General features: G+C 34.9%; 3 protein-coding genes across 3 annotated transcripts; all 3 read right to left on the bottom strand.

Moving 5' to 3' along the window:
* Nucleotides 1-459: 459 nt before the first annotated feature.
* LOC110693460 (BTB/POZ domain-containing protein At3g22104-like) lies at nucleotides 460-3,075 on the bottom strand. Its single transcript, XM_021870571.1, has 3 exons — nucleotides 2,736-3,075; nucleotides 1,444-2,577; nucleotides 460-1,016 (listed from the first exon to the last, which is right to left on the bottom strand). Exons 1-3 carry the CDS (start codon nucleotides 2,796-2,798, stop codon nucleotides 582-584), a joined length of 1,632 nt encoding a protein of 543 aa, XP_021726263.1. The 5' UTR covers nucleotides 2,799-3,075; the 3' UTR covers nucleotides 460-581.
* Nucleotides 3,076-5,385: 2,310 nt separating this feature from the next.
* LOC110693459 (alpha-amylase-like) lies at nucleotides 5,386-7,622 on the bottom strand. Its single transcript, XM_021870570.1, has 4 exons — nucleotides 7,414-7,622; nucleotides 7,172-7,304; nucleotides 6,099-6,904; nucleotides 5,386-5,874 (listed from the first exon to the last, which is right to left on the bottom strand). Exons 1-4 carry the CDS (start codon nucleotides 7,501-7,503, stop codon nucleotides 5,608-5,610), a joined length of 1,296 nt encoding a protein of 431 aa, XP_021726262.1. The 5' UTR covers nucleotides 7,504-7,622; the 3' UTR covers nucleotides 5,386-5,607.
* A 281-nt stretch (nucleotides 7,623-7,903) lies between these two features.
* LOC110693458 lies at nucleotides 7,904-13,842 on the bottom strand. Its single transcript, XM_021870569.1, has 6 exons — nucleotides 13,511-13,842; nucleotides 12,324-13,269; nucleotides 12,000-12,217; nucleotides 9,639-9,675; nucleotides 9,072-9,136; nucleotides 7,904-8,904 (listed from the first exon to the last, which is right to left on the bottom strand). The coding sequence occupies exons 1-6, from the start codon at nucleotides 13,606-13,608 to the stop codon at nucleotides 8,418-8,420; spliced, it is 1,851 nt and encodes a 616-aa protein (XP_021726261.1). The 5' UTR covers nucleotides 13,609-13,842; the 3' UTR covers nucleotides 7,904-8,417.
* Between the last annotated feature and the right edge of the window lie 1,919 nt (nucleotides 13,843-15,761).

Genomic DNA, 15,761 nt, shown 5'->3' with positions numbered 1-15,761 from the left:
TGAACTGAAAATAAGTATATATGAACAGGCCCTAAGTTGTCAACCCTAATAGTCAACTTTTTTCTTACTATCATTGTCAAGTGATGAATACAAACAGATAATCTAAAATAACGTACAAAAGTTCATAAACTAGGCTAAAAAGGCTTGAGGTCTCTCCTTTTTCGAAACCCGGAGCTTCTGCGTTATTGAAGCTTAGAAACGACGTTATGTGTTAATAAAGCTAAGAAATGACATTATGTGTTAATGAGGCTTAAAAGTGACTGACGCTTAAGGAATTCTTATTTGCGACATGTTTTTTTTTATTAACAAAGCTCGAGTCATTTTCATGCTACATAGTTCAAAAATAATAACTATAAAAAGTTATACGGATTATATACACATACACCGAAAGAAATAAATAAAACATACATCAATGTTTACTGAATCATAATACGTTATACGTACTTAAAAGGGGGGATATAATGAGGAATTTTCCTTGCCATACTTTTCATTTACTGAGGTCCAAGCCTCAAAAGTTTACCACAATGATGAAGAAGTACAATAACTAATTAAAGTCGTCCTAATAATCCTAACACTTACCATTATGAACAAAGCTTTGGGAGATGTTTAACATTATGTACACAACACACTTTTGGTGTTGTCATTACATTTGTGACATAATGACTTTGTAACTTACCAAAAATATTTTCTAATTCTACAACTGTCCATCCCATTTCTTGTAGATGCACTCTAAACTCCTCCTTCTTGGCTAACTCTTTGACAAGAACTTCATCCCTAGTTGTGAACGATTTCGCTTCATGACCCCTACAACTCAAATTCCTAAATACTTTGAGGTGATTAGTGTCCTTGATTGAGCGTTTTAGTGTAGGATTTTGATGAATTACGGCTTGTACTATTGCTAACAACGGAAAACTAGTGTTTCTAGACAGCCGGTTTAGTACTTGTGGCGAAAGCTTGTTGTAGTTCAATGCTGCACATATTTGAGTTTTTTGTTCTTCATTGAGTTTTGGATGAACCTACAAACATAAGTAGCATAAAAGAGTAAGGCCCGGTTCTTTTCACCTTAAAAAAATAATATTAAGTAAAAATAATTTCAGTTCAATAAAAATAAGTTCAGTTCAGTAAAATTAATTTCAGTTCAGTAAAAATAATTTCACTTCAGTAAAAATAAGTTCAGTTCAGTAAAATTCAGTTTTCTTAAAGAAGAATTATAATAGAAAAACAGTAAAAATAATTTAAGTTCAGTAAAAATAATTTCAGTTCAGTAAAATTAAGTTCAGTTTAGTAAAAATAGTTTCAGTTCAGCAAAATTAAGGTGAATCAAACAGGGCCTAAGTACTAATAAAAAAAAGTACTCAGCCATAATAAGTTATTTTGTACAATAACAACTTATTTTTGTAATTTCAAATAAAAATATTTCTATTACTTAAAATGGATGGTTACCTCAAGAAAGATTTCTATAGCTTGGTATATCTTGTCACAAGAGTCACGAGCAGAATCTGGGATTACCATGGTAAGTGCAACAAACATGGAGGGTTTCAATCGATGATCCGGTGCAATTTCGCTAGCATATGAATCCACCAATCGCGCTACTCTTTTCAATCGATATGAGCAAAGCTTATGATGACTTATGTTCCCATCCAAAAGAAAATTCTTCAAAAATCTTAGTACAATGTTCACATTGTACATAGTATATTTCTTTGTTTTTCTTAGAGGAAATGGAAGAAGTAAATCATCCAATGTCGCTTGATCAAGTTGCAAACCAATTAAAATCTCGAGTTTACTCTTGTAGGGTTGTGTTAGCTTCAAATTTGAAGCAATCCTCAAGGTCTCAAACAATCCCTTGATTGAAATAATCCTCTTATCAAGGAGAGAAAGTAGGTTGATTAATTTTTCGACGATTGTAGCCCTTACAACTATATTTGTAACACCAAGAACTCTCACTCTTTGATAGTAGAAAATAAACTTGCTTATTGTAACATGATCGAATTTCTCTAACACCATTTTCTTTACCAATAACTCAATCAAATCAATAGTGAGAGTTGTTGTAAGATCCTCGAACCACCAAAACATACGAAAATAGCCACTTTTATTACTTATTAGAGTGCTCTTAGAATCACATGAGGATCGAAAACTCGAGCACTTAGAAGAATAAGAGGAAGGTGTTGTTAAACAACGCGATGCAAGCCTCTCAACAAACTCACCTACTAACCTTCGAACCGAAGAAACTGGATTGATATCGATCAATAAACGTTGACCGTCAGTCAACGCTAGTAAAAGCTCGGACCAATCCCATAAATCGACTCCCTCGAGAAATTTCTCGGTTCGATCCATCAAACTAGGCCTTCCAAACACAACCTTGTTTATTTCTAAGTATCTAGCTACATGTTGTAGAAACAATACGTTCGAATGAGTTATGTCGATGACACCATTGTTGTAGAAGAACCTTGTGATAAGCTCAAAGCCGGTCGGTCCACCCGGAAAGTCTTGGAATATTACTTTCGTCTCCTTGCCACCATTTTTGCACCTTTTCTCAAATATATTGCTCAACTTACTAGAAAATTGAGCATAAATTTCCTGCCAAAAAAAAAAAAAAAAAAGAAAGTTAATACACCACAAAATTGTAATACAATGTACCAACTATGTAGTAAATGCATTAAAAACATAGGTTATAACTATATTTTATACGTAGTAATAACATGCAAATATAATGTAATATGATCAAGAAAAATTACCTTGTTCACCCAAAAAATATGTTGGCCATTGACATCTACTTGAAGGTCACAATTAATTTCCATAATGATGTTTGAAAACAAGTAATTAAACAAAATTATGTCTAAATTTATAATTATTTATGGTGATTAAGGATGAAGATGTGAAAGGCAACAACATAGAAATATAGAATAGGGTGGAACTGAAAAAGAAAGAGAAGCTTCTTTGTATAATTTTAATTTGTGGAATTTTGTGTTATTTGCACTAATTTCAACTTTTCAAGTTTAGAGACAAAACATAAAACAAAGAGAAGCAAAAAAAATGTCTTACATTAGACTAATAAATTTATTTAGTTGATAAAAGTTGACCATCCCAGAAAAAACCAACCACTTGTGGACAAAATTGTCATCTATTTTATTTTCATTGTTCCTTGAAATAAGATTCGCTTTTTTCTAATTTTATACAAAGTACAAGTAATTAAAAAAACATATTCTTGGGTATGTTATTTTTTAATATCTTTTTGTTTTTGACAAATATGTTAATTAACTGATTGCTAATTGTTTATAAGCACTAATGTCCGTTAATTATAAAGGTAAAAATCCTGTTATGGTGTCTTTTTGAGATGGTAGGTCCGTAATGTATGAACTAAAGCTGACAAAAGTTGATTATCAATTAATCTTGTCAATTGATTGCATTTTTTGGTAAGTATTTGAGGTTCTAGTTGGTGTATGTTTTCCCACCTGAGGCGTGACGTGTTTTTCTACATGTTTGAAATTGCGATTATTGATTATGTTTATGATGTTACCTAGCTAAATCAATAATTTTAACAAAGACAATATGTGTCGGAAACAAAATTGTACAAGTAATAGTTAAATTATCAAGTAGCTTGACAAAAATCGAAGTGTTTTATACTCTCAACAAATACTATCATGTTAATTACTTTGGACGTAATTTTACATTCTCTCATATTTTCAATTTAATATGGCCAATTTACACACGACTTTATAGAGTCCATATAAATGAAAATGTGACAGGACTTTATATTACACTTGTTTAAAAGATGCAAGGACATTATTATTCATATTAATGCAATAGCCCTATCTTTCGTTTGAATTACAATATTGGTAAGATGGTTACTCCTTTTGCCCTTTTGGTCATGATTAGCTACTCAATAATTAAAATTAAAATTCCATTTAATATTGAACAAATTTAAAATAATTCAACACAAATCTAGACAAATGTATGATCATTAAAAATTATGATCTGTTAAAGAATAAACTTCTCATGTGTCACCACATGTAAGTGTCCCACATTGGTTGGAGAAGAGAGAATTAAACACTTTATAAGGCTAATGGGATACTCCTCCTATTGCCATATGGTTTTGGGATGGAAATTCCTTGGACTTGTGAAGTGGACTTTCTCTCTTGGTTTACGGGTGTGGCCCAGACCCGCGTTTAATATATGATCAAGCATGATATTTCGCCTGCCTATTGTATAAGAAAACACATCAAGTGTGAACAAAAATAATTATAACGAAGTCTCTATCCAATTATTCCAATAGTCTTTATCCTTTCGCCCCACGTTGCCGGTATGCAAGCAACACTTTTAGGCGCCAATTATGGCATCAATTGGTATAAAGACGCTTCTAATATACTATGTATTTTTTAGTTTCTTACATGTAATTTTAAGAAGTACCTACCTCATTTTTTATATCTTGCGGTGGAAAAAGCTTGTTAAGAAGATAATGGGTAGAAATTATTTTATACACCCGGGTGTACCGTATAATCATGACTATTTGCTCTCATTTTGATGTTAGTTTTTCATTTTATCAAATAAAAGCAAAAACTAACCTTGGGGTTAATTGGGTGATCAAGCTTGATATTTCGCCTGCCTATTGTATAAGAAAACACATCAAGTGTGAACAAAAATAATTATAACGAAGTCTCTATCCAATTATTCCAATAGTCTTTATCCTTTCGCCCCACGTTGCCGGTATGCAAGCAACACTTTTAGGCGCCAATTATGGCATCAATTGGTATAAAGACGCTTCTAATATACTATGTATTTTTTAGTTTCTTACATGTAATTTTAAGAAGTACCTACCTCATTTTTTATATCTTGCGGTGGAAAAAGCTTGTTAAGAAGATAATGGGTAGAAATTATTTTATACACCCGGGTGTACCGTATAATCATGACTATTTGCTCTCATTTTGATGTTAGTTTTTCATTTTATCAAATAAAAGCAAAAACTAACCTTGGGGTTAATTGGGTGTACGATACACCTGAGTGTATATAACAATCTCTCGATAATGGGACAAGGGAGTCAAAAAAATCTCACTTTTTAACTTGTGGGAAAAACTTGTTGAATACATGCCACGAAAAAGGGTAATTATTAATAAACTTCCCATGCCCAAAGTGGGAAACTGAAATGAACAATTTAAATCATTCCATTTATATGTGATTACCTAGAAAATTGGAAAAAGTATTCTGCTTACCAATCTAGTATAGAAATAGTTAGTTAAATAATTTTTTTTTTTCATATTCTATCTCACCTTATGGTACTATGATAGAGTTTTGACTAAAGTAAAGACCACTTTTGACCACATTATTCAGCTAAACTTGTAAAAAATTTATCATGGATGTCAGCTCGCTTTGTCGGTAATACTTTTAGAGTTGTTTCAAAATATAAGATCGAATCTTGTCTATATACTTCGTAATTAAATTGACCTTTTTGGGTCTATCAATTTTACATATTGGACTACTCTTTATGAGCATCAAAACATCGAAGAGATACATACAAGTACATGAAAATTGATTAAAAATGTAGGAGAATAATTATGCAAGACAAGTAGGTACATTGAAGCAACCGTTGACAATCAAATTGATTGTCAACATTCATATTACAACTAAGCTTTCCCTCTCCCAAACAGCGTAATCGTTTCCTGAAGTAGCAATCTTAAAATTTGATGGAACTAGGTCACCAACTTCAAATCTTGAACCAGTCTTAACAATAATCTTTTCATCAACCATGGCAACGTAGAGGTCGGAATCCGAGGCCAATATAATCACTCTACTTGATTCACATATACCATTCCTTACCCTGATTGCAGCCAACTTAACGATTTCTTCCTTTAGTCCCCATTCGAAAAAATGATCATAGAACTGTAAAATCACAAAATATAACTTACGGTTAGTCTTAAAGATACTTAAAACAATGTAACATAATTCGAAAAAGGAGTGAGGGATAGCTCAAGTAGTTACAGCTTCTCTCCCAGTTTTAAGAGATTCAGGGATCAATTCTCATCAATCCATGCCCTTGTGGCTCTCTATATACCAAAAAAATATAATTTGAAAAAGAACGTTACAAAACTAGTGATCATACTTACAATTGATGGTATACCGGGATGAGTAAGAATATAAGCATATCCTTGCATGACTTTATCAGATGGGAAAGGCCACAAATTTTGAGTAGAACCAGTGTCATGGTTATCAATGAAGGTAACAGCATGTCTTGGTGAAACTCCAATCATTCCACTCGGTCGCCCACTCGAGTCCTTCATTCGCCACCATTCGTCCAGGACTGCAGCCTGCAATATACCTTTGGTAGTAAAATCGAACGCAGTAACAACACCTCCACCAGCATTTTCAACCCATGTAACCAGCTCATTTCTATGTGCATCCTGATTATACGCCGGCTTACCATCTTGATAAGAAATCGAGTTCCAAAGTTCTCCTACAACAAAGTCTGGTTTAGTTTGCTTTACATATATCTTGGTTATATTAGGTGCATAACCTCTCACAAAATCAAACCTCCATCCACTGAAACCAATCTCGGTTTTCAACCAATTCATCCAATCTGACAGCTCTTTCTGTACTCGTAAATTCAGATGATCAATATCAGGAGCAGCAGGATAACCATCTCCGGTATCTAGGTGGCCAGTGCCATCTGAATATTCAATATCATCCCTACAAATGGCCCAAGGACCCCAATCTAGGCGATCATCCGGAGTTCCTCCCTCGAATATACAATATATCCCTCTTGCATCTTTGTAGTCTGCACACCTATGGTTTATCACTATATCAGCAATAGCTTTTATTCCCTTTTGGCGAAAAGCTTTGATCAATGTCTTCAGCTGAAGCTCGTTTCCGTATTGAGAAGCATCAAGATCATACAATCTTCCTGGCAAATACCCTGCAATTCAAAGAGATGAATTATAAAACATAACTGATCGAATTTTGTCATAACAAACTTGTTACAGAAATATATATATACAAAGAACAGGTAAATTCAAGTTTCTCTCTAAGATAAATCTGTGAATAACTGAATATATCTCCTCTCACAACCTAATCATTTTCTTTTATTTTTTAAAGGATAAAAGTAAAATAATAAAGTGACATAGAATTCAATACATAAAGTTGTGAGCGGAGATAAAATAGAATGTATGATAAAAGGCGTTACCCTGAGGAGCAACCGAGTGGCTAGGTGGAGGAAGCCAAATATGTGTGACACCAGCTCTAGCAAGATCATCAATGGAGTTCAAGAGAGAGTTGTACAATCCTCCTTGTTTATTACATGACTCCCAATTGAATCCCTATTCAAGAGATATTTTCGTGTTAATGATATTATCTTAGAAATCGCGAATATTAGCCAAACATATTCATTGACATAAAAACAAATATCATGATCGGACAAAGACATACCTGGAACAGCAACGTCGGAGTAGGAGCGACAAGAAGAGGCGAAATGCCAAGAAGAAGACAGCAAAGAGAAACAAGAGGTAAGAACTTCATCTTCGCTTCAACAATTATGATTGGTACCAAAACTCATCTATCCTTTAAGAAGCCATAAACCAATCATTATTGAATTATAAAATAATAAAAATCAAGTTGTTAAAAAGTCTTCGTTGTCTTGAAAGTCAAGCTAAGAACAAGTCGTTTATTGGCCTTGTTAAATTCTAATTCACCTATCTTGAACTTTATCAAGACTGGTAGAAAACTATACATCTTTTTATACTTATGGTCAATTGCAATCGACATGGTCGTGTACAACGGTTGCACAAGATATTTTAATTTCATTGAATTTGAGAGAGGTTGACACTGAGTACTAATTTTTGGACTTCATTAATGGACTGAATTGCTCAATAATTTTAACATAATACACGTAAAACTATGCACGGAATGCTAAAAAATGGTGCACAAGCTCATATACTGGCCAGAAATTCAAGATGAGTCCAATGAAATTTGATTTCCACACATTCAAGTACATCAAAGACATTTCAGAGACATGCTCAAAGGCAAGTCTGTAAAAACCCAAGTAATCATCTGAAACAGTAATGAACCAAATATCATTCATATCAAATGGGTATGAGGCGGATTATCGAAGAAACCCCCCTGCTTTGACTTGCCGATAACTGAGCAACTACCAGTCAGTTCCTTGCCTATCACAGGACCTGAATCCTCTACCTGACAAGGAAAAACGAATGTGCAAGCGATCCAGCACAAGCAGCAAATTCCTTGCTCATTGGGACTCAACAATCCGGCAAAAAAAGCAAAGACAGCTGAAAATCCCCTTATTATTCACCATGTTTCAGGCATATTCCTAAGCTCATTTTCCTCACAACTTCTCTTGATCCAGCACAAGCAGCAAATTCCTGTCCACTCTCTCCCGCGATCGAGCGATCTCTCAAGCAATTGTCTTAAACCAATCAGTAACCATTGATCTGAGGTCTTGGTGAACTGGTAAGCCTTGAAAAGGGCACCTGTGAACGAACAGGGAGCCCCTTTTGAGCAGGAAGTCCTCTTTGACCAGATAATTGATCAACAGGTTTGGGACCTGACACTGATCTTGAAAAAGCTTGTGCAAGATCAACAGCAGAAACAGCCTTTCCAAAACGCAGTCCAGAATTGTCAGTGTCACTAGGCTTAGGCTGTTCAACAGGCTTGCGCCAAGTCTCTGGTGAAGTTTGCCTCTCCTGCTGATGCTTCTCGGTGTCTCGGCCACTTCTCCAGTTTTCATTACGCCAATTCTTTCTTTGCACATCAGCTCTCTGAATATCTCCTCTTTGGTCTCTCTTCTCATGGCCTCTTCCAGTCCTCTGATCAATGGAAAGATTATCGATCCTTTCACCCTGGCGTGAGGTATTACCATATGCAGGAGCTGCTACTTCAGCACGAGGGGAATCATTTTTAGTCCTACACAAATAATCAATAATCCATACAAGTAAGCACGTAGAACTGATAGATACTCTAGTAGTTTAGTACTTAATGTACAGTTGAGAAAAATCCTTCAGCGTTTTAGATATAATACACAGATGAAATCAATTTTGTGGTTGATATAATGGGAAGAGTAATATCCTTACCCGCTTGGACCTTGCGCTTCATCATGGCTGTTGACAACATCATGAACACCACGCTCCTTCAAAATCTGGCCACATAAAAATAGTTTTTAGGACAAAAACAAATAACTAAACCCCCCACCCCAAAAGAAAAAAATATTCATCCCTAAAGACCCTGGTATTTCCTTTTACTGCTTCAAATGCACCACAACCTCTTAACTGCAAGCCCCACACTCTGAAGCAAAAGAAAGCTTTCTATATCCTACAGAAAAAGGTAATAGGCTTTTCACCTTTCCCTTGTATTTCAATGTTTTCAGCCCGCCATTCATTCTGAGTAGCAAACTAGTCCTTAATTTCAACCTCTAAACTACAGTCTCTAGCACTCGAAATTTGCATCAGTTCAACTCATGACTCATGAGGCTCCATGCCAATTGCTGTCCATTGAACCATGTCAAAGAAGTAAATCCGAACATTTAGAGTTTTGGACACTATTTGGACAGGACAATCCTAGGTGAGTCTGAGTATTACAACACAAGTATATTCAGAAAAAATAAAGGCTCACACAAGATAATCTTGAATTTGAACATTTACCATTTCCCTTGGCCGAGCACCACCAAACACCGCCTTCCTGCATTAATGCAAACGGATAATTAACTCTAAAGCCAGTTTTATCAGGATTCAGGAAATCACAACTCGGCGCAACATATTAATCCCACATAACAAACATTTTAGTCTTAAAAACAAAGATCATTTATTATAGACCAGAATACAGCCTTATAAGGAGGACAAAGTACATGTTGAGAATTAATTGAAGAAACTATGTAATGGTAGAAAATGAATCAGCAGAAAATTTCTATTGTAAGGAAACCATGGGGTGATGGGACTATGGGAGTTTGTGAGTATGCAAAATATCAGTAAGAACACTAACAAAGTACCTTCCTGTCACCATAAAACAGTAACTAAATAAGTCTACATTACATTGTTAATCTGTAACCTTGCCCATCAAAATTAACCTCAACCCCACCACAATACCTCATATCCTGAAATTCCTGATCATAACTTAAGGAAGGATTTGATGCACAGTCTGCCCCTCCAATAACTTAGAGTTTGTTTCCAATAGAAAATTGACTGAAGCAAAATGCCTACTACTTCACAATAAACACAAAGAATAGACGGAACCGTTTTAATTAAGGAAATTACTATAATGCTAACGAGTATTAAACATTTCAGGTTCACATCTTCCCCTACCTTTGATCACCCACATACCCAATCTCCACCATATTCTATATTTTTGTTGCCACAGAAAAGCTTACCAATACCAATTTGAGTGACAAACAATTTAAGACTACCGTTAAAATGACCTTGTCCAGAATTCCACACAATTAACAAATTTAACAGAGCTGAGTAGAAAGCTAAGTTATGACATGATAATGACCAAAGAGAAAAAAACAGAACCAAAAAAAAAATTAAGTGCTACCAAAGAAAGGAATTGATAAATCATTTGAGATGCAGACAATTGATAAATCCGTGCATATGTTCATATCAGATAGGGCAGCAAGAACATACAGAATTAGCCTTCTCTAAAAGTCCTGTGGTAGCTTGGGGTGCAATTTGTAAATCTACTAAATAACTCCCAAACCATGCTCGGTTTTTAAAATTTATAGTATGTGAAATTCAAATATAGAAGTTTCTAGAAAAATGAGCACAACGATAAATAATGAAACAATAAAGTTCCTAGACAAATTAATAATTCTTTCAAAAAAAATAAGGTAAATTAATATTTATGTAAAAATCTAAATCAAATTTTATTTTATTTTATTTTTTAAAAAAGTGAGAGAGAAAAGAATAAAGTAGAGTTTAGGAGAGAAAATTCCCTCCAAAAATACTCTACTTGAGTATAGATCATACATTTCTTAGAGAGGTTAAGGTGTGAAAATACTGAGAAATAATGTCAACTGAAACATTGTTTGCCTTGGGAAACATGTTTGGAATGTGCAAACAAGGATGAGAGCATGTGACTAGGCGGATGCACCATAATGCAGCTTACAGTTGCAGCTGGGTCTGAAAATCAAGTTATGAAAGGCATAGTGAAAAAATGGCATTGCTGATGCCACATGGCTTCGTGAATCTTCTCGGCGGTATTACTCTTACTTCAGACTATAAATTAAAAAAAAATGGCCAGGAAGAAATGCTTAACTGGCCAATTTAGGTTTGGAAATACCACAATGAACCTAAGAACTTAACTGCAGGTTAATAAGAGGCTACTAATTTTATTAAAAAAAAATGAATGTGACTACTAATTTTATTAAAAATAAATGAACGTTATAGGGGTCTATGATAATCAGAACTGCATACTCAGTCAACCTACCAGAGACTCATGATCATATGTTTTATTTATTTGTTCTTTTACAAAATAACAAAAAATAAAGAAAATAAATGATGGCTATATACAGATAAAAATAAGCATTCTATTTAAAACCTCCAAACACAAGTACCACAGATACCTCCTAAAAGAATCAGAAACCACTTCCCACCCCACCTCACCCTCCTCTTATAGAAAGGTTAAGGAGAAGGAACTTTGGCTTAATCTACCAAAAACATAAAAGCACTTCTATGCATTATATAGAAAACACAAAGACTCACTTAAAATGAATCATCAAACTTGATCAAAAAATTCAAATCACATGCTATAAGCAATAACCCACAGAACCCCACCCTCCCTCCAATACCCTAAAAAAATGCTCAATTTATAAAAAAGCAGAACAAAGTAGGGTAAAAAAATATGTCAGGCTACCACAAATCAGAAGCAACAGGGCAAGCTGCCTATGTCAAAGTAAAGAGATTCACTAGAAATTACAAAATATAGATCGGACTTAAAGCAAATGGTTTAATAATCAAAAGAAGGATGCAAGTAGAAATGAGCTTCCTGAAGCATCCAAGCAAGGAACTTACCTTTCTCTTTGAGTATTTCCCACTACATTGTCAGCTGGCTGTGAACGTGGCTTTAAGTTCAACTTTGGACGCTCCACAACCTGATGCCCAGCTGCTTCATTGCCACTTACTCCAGGTTTCCCCTGGTTTGCTTCACTACTACTTGGTCTAGGTTTCACATGACTTGCATTGCCATGGATTCTGTCTGAGTGTCCAGTATCAATTGGCTGTTGAAAACCCTTCATAAAAACAGGAAGATGGACACAACAATTACCATAAGCATTCACAATAGAGAACCTACAGCCTAGATATCAGACAATTATCAAATTATCATATTAATCATACCTGCCTACAGTCAACAGAAGATGGCTCTTGGACATCCAAAGGCTTGGTTCTTGGCAGTAGTTTCAACTTAGGCCTTTCAGACACTTCTGGAGGCTGCTGCAACAGAGGACCTCCATACTTTCCATCAGGGTGAGCTGGTTGACCCTCGTTAGTAAACAGCACAGAATTCTGCACTGGAGAATGCACCCTCTCAACACCAGGCATCTCCTTAAAACCACCACGAATCCCGTCTTCTATTGCAAGACCCCTTTCAACCTGCCTCACCAATGTAGTGTCATTATATTCCCTTTCACAAGAAATGTTTACACCACCACCATAAGAGTCACTCTCCCTCCCATTCAAACTATTAGGCGAATCAGATGACCTAATGACTTCTACATCCACCTGATTTTGCACTGGCTTAGTCTGCCATCTCCCTGACGAAATCTGGTCTAGTGCACTTGCTTGTGCAAACTTAGAAACAGTACTCTGTCCACTCCACAAAGATGGCCCGGCATCAGACACAACACGAGTCTCTTTCTTAACACCCCACGCATTTGGCCGAGAACTCCCACCAGCACCCGAATGGCCTCCCTCAACAACCCTAGCCGAGTAAGACCTCCCCCCAGATCCCCCCATATGAGGCACCACAGGCCCCAAACTCGGTTGCCCAGAAAACTTTCCAACATCAGCTCGATGGTCAGACCGAATCGAAACCCCAATACTACTATCATCATTCACAGTCCTACGAGGAGCAGAAGCACCCCCATCAAGCGGCTTCCTTTCATCCTCATCAAAATTTCTACCTATGTTAGCAGTACTAGTAAGAAAAGGGGTCTTATTATCATCCAAACTCCTAATCGAACCCGACGAACTCGGGCGCAATCGATGGTCAGATCGACCCACCATTGGGTTTCCCCATGAGCTTTGTCGATCAAAACCCGGTCGATCAGCCGGCCTCGCAATCCTGTTTTCATTCGCATAAGCAATATCAAGCTAGGGTTTTCAATCACAGATCCAATCCAATAAAAAACACAATAAAAAAACATCCTTTTCCACACAAATTACCATCAAATAGCTAAAAAACAAAAATCAAATTGAAACCCAGATAGCTCAGATCTTAGGGCAACCAATTACCACATCAAAATCATAAATTTCTACAAATAAAATCAAAATCAAAGTGAATCAATAAGAATAGAAGAACATACACGCCAGGTGCGGAAGGAAGAGGAAGGTCAGATGGGATAGAACCGCCATGAAAATCCTTGAGAGTCATGGTGCTTCCGCAAGTTTTCTTCTTCGACATTTTTTCACACACTTTCTCTCTCTCTCTCCCTCCAACTGAAATCAAAACCCTAAAAAATTTACAGAATCTGGGAAATGGAGGAGAGAGAGAAAGGGGAAAAGCGCGAAAAAGATGAATGAATGAATGAAGGAAGGATTAGTGGAATCGATGAACCCAGAAAGGGGGGAGGAGAGAGAAGAAGAAGAAGTGTGAGATTGATTCACGGGAGAAGAATTTGTTCATGTTGTTGGGCTATTTTAATTATTTGAATAAATTAACCATATTATTAATTAATTAATTAATTAATTAATTACTTGTTTTATTAAATTGAATCAATGATTAACAATTGTCTGATGAATGATGATCCTTTATCTATTTTGCCATTTGGTGCTACTCTGATCCAACATCTGTGATATGTTCTAAACTTCTAACTTATAAGAAACTAGAAAGTGACTCTTTAATTTAGTTTAAGGGCACTCGTCAAAAAAAAAAAAGTTTAAGGGCAATTTTAAAACGACTTTTCATTTGTTCCCTAACCGGAAGAAATTCTTCCAGCGAGACGCCCAAAATATGCATGTTGAGAAACGAGTTTGACCATAATTTATTTAATTACTATGAGTATATGTTAGTAGAATTATAGGAAATAATATATCATGGAATTATATATATTATGACGAATTCAACGGTATATTATATAATAGGAGTAATATTATTTATTTTTTATAATTAGTAATATAATTAAGTTAAAACCAATGTGTTAATAGTAAAAAAAAAGTCAAACTTAAATAAACATGGAGGGAGTAATCAATTTTTGGTCCAGATGATAGGATATTCGGTACATTAAGGGTATGTTCTCATTGATTGAACTCAGCTGAACAAACTGAACTGAAGTGAACTGAAATGAATATTTTATAAGAGAAGGAAATTAGGAGCAGAATTGAATTTCAACGTATGAGAACAGACCCTAAGTTGTTGTTAAATGAATTGAGGCATAAATGGTTAGATAATACTCCCTTCATCAAAACATAATATTTACATATATTCTATGTAATCCCTCTGTGTTTATTTAAATGCGTCAGTTTTACTGGCATATTTATCGAGATGCAACTTTAACCATTAATATTTTCAATTGTATATTAGTAAAAATTATAACAAAATCATATTATGAAACTAGACATTATGACTAATCTAATGATATATTATGTAATAACATTTATTTATTTATTTATTTTTTGAATAGCAAAAATATTTCATTAATTTAAAGTCATACGACATCTACAATAGAGATTCGACGTTAACAAATACATAAGATATTGAATCAAATAGAATATTCCTTCATAAAAACTACGATCGTCGAGTAGATCTTGCACTGCGGAGCATCTCCCGCTTATATCGCTGAAAATTACAGCCTTGTTGGAGAGACAATCTAACGATCCTTTGTATCCGTGAGGATGTTTTCCTTCTGATTCATCTGTTCGTATTCGAAAACTTGATAACTTTTTCACCAACGAAATAATTTCACGACAATCCATTAGATCTGCTACCATGGATTCAAAACTAAGAAATTTCTCCCTCGAAAAGAGGAGATAAACCTTGTCTTTCGAAGGAGGTCGAAAAACCCTTGTCTTTTGAAGGAGATCGGAATTGAAACCCTTTCTTTCGAGGGAGAAAAATTCCTCCCAAAAGGAGGAAGTATTATTATAAACCTTAAAAAAACAATAAAGAAACAAGGATTGGGGCTTTCCACCGATTAAAATCGATGGAAGCCCCTTCAAAATTCAACAATGGAGGCTAGGGTTTTTGAGAGAGAAAGGAGGAGAGAGAGGAGAGAAGGGACATTTATTTATTTTATAGAGTTGGAAAAATTAAGTCAATCATGGTATGTAAATAGTGCAAAAGTCAAAGTGATCCATTAAAAAAAAAAAAAAAAAGGAAGTAATTTAGAATGTTCACAAAAAATCTTGTTGCTACTTAAAATGGAATATTTATTTACTTAATTCATGTGATCACTTGCCTCCTTGACTACCTTTCTTCTTCTTACTTTCACTCCATGTCTCCAACTTACTAAATTCCTTAATTAATACAGGAATCCAAACTTAATAAGAAGATTATTTGTAAGCAAATTATACTACAATAGCTAGTAAGCTAAAAATGACCTTAATTTAATTTATACT

The sequence above is a fragment of the Chenopodium quinoa genome, unplaced genomic scaffold, assembly GCF_001683475.1.
Source record: "Chenopodium quinoa cultivar QQ74 unplaced genomic scaffold, ASM168347v1, whole genome shotgun sequence".
Classification (NCBI taxonomy): domain Eukaryota; kingdom Viridiplantae; phylum Streptophyta; class Magnoliopsida; order Caryophyllales; family Amaranthaceae; genus Chenopodium; species Chenopodium quinoa.
The sequence above is the reverse complement of the archived record's forward strand: the minus strand, read 5'-3'. Positions and strand labels throughout refer to the sequence as shown.

What these genes read in the sequence shown, in the direction of transcription:
- LOC110693460 (XM_021870571.1), bottom strand. Translation starts at nt 2,798, where the DNA reads ATGGAAATTAATTGTGACCTTCAAGTAGATGTCAATGGCCAACATATT. An exon ending in ATATTTTTTGGGTGAACAAG is followed by an intron (nt 2,578 to 2,735) that starts GTAATTTTTCTT and finishes TTTTTTTGGCAG; the next exon opens with GAAATTTATGCTCAATTTTC. An exon ending in CTATAGAAATCTTTCTTGAG is followed by an intron (nt 1,017 to 1,443) that starts GTAACCATCCAT and finishes TTATGTTTGTAG; the next exon opens with GTTCATCCAAAACTCAATGA.
- LOC110693459 (XM_021870570.1), bottom strand. Translation starts at nt 7,503, where the DNA reads ATGAAGTTCTTACCTCTTGTTTCTCTTTGCTGTCTTCTTCTTGGCATT. An exon ending in CTCCGACGTTGCTGTTCCAG is followed by an intron (nt 7,305 to 7,413) that starts GTATGTCTTTGT and finishes TCTCTTGAATAG; the next exon opens with GGATTCAATTGGGAGTCATG. An exon ending in ATCCCGGTATACCATCAATT is followed by an intron (nt 5,875 to 6,098) that starts GTAAGTATGATC and finishes GTGATTTTACAG; the next exon opens with TTCTATGATCATTTTTTCGA.
- LOC110693458 (XM_021870569.1), bottom strand. Translation starts at nt 13,608, where the DNA reads ATGTCGAAGAAGAAAACTTGCGGAAGCACCATGACTCTCAAGGATTTT. An exon ending in CTTCCTTCCGCACCTGGCGT is followed by an intron (nt 13,270 to 13,510) that starts GTATGTTCTTCT and finishes GAATGAAAACAG; the next exon opens with GATTGCGAGGCCGGCTGATC. An exon ending in GTGCTCGGCCAAGGGAAATG is followed by an intron (nt 9,137 to 9,638) that starts GTAAATGTTCAA and finishes TTATGTGGCCAG; the next exon opens with ATTTTGAAGGAGCGTGGTGT.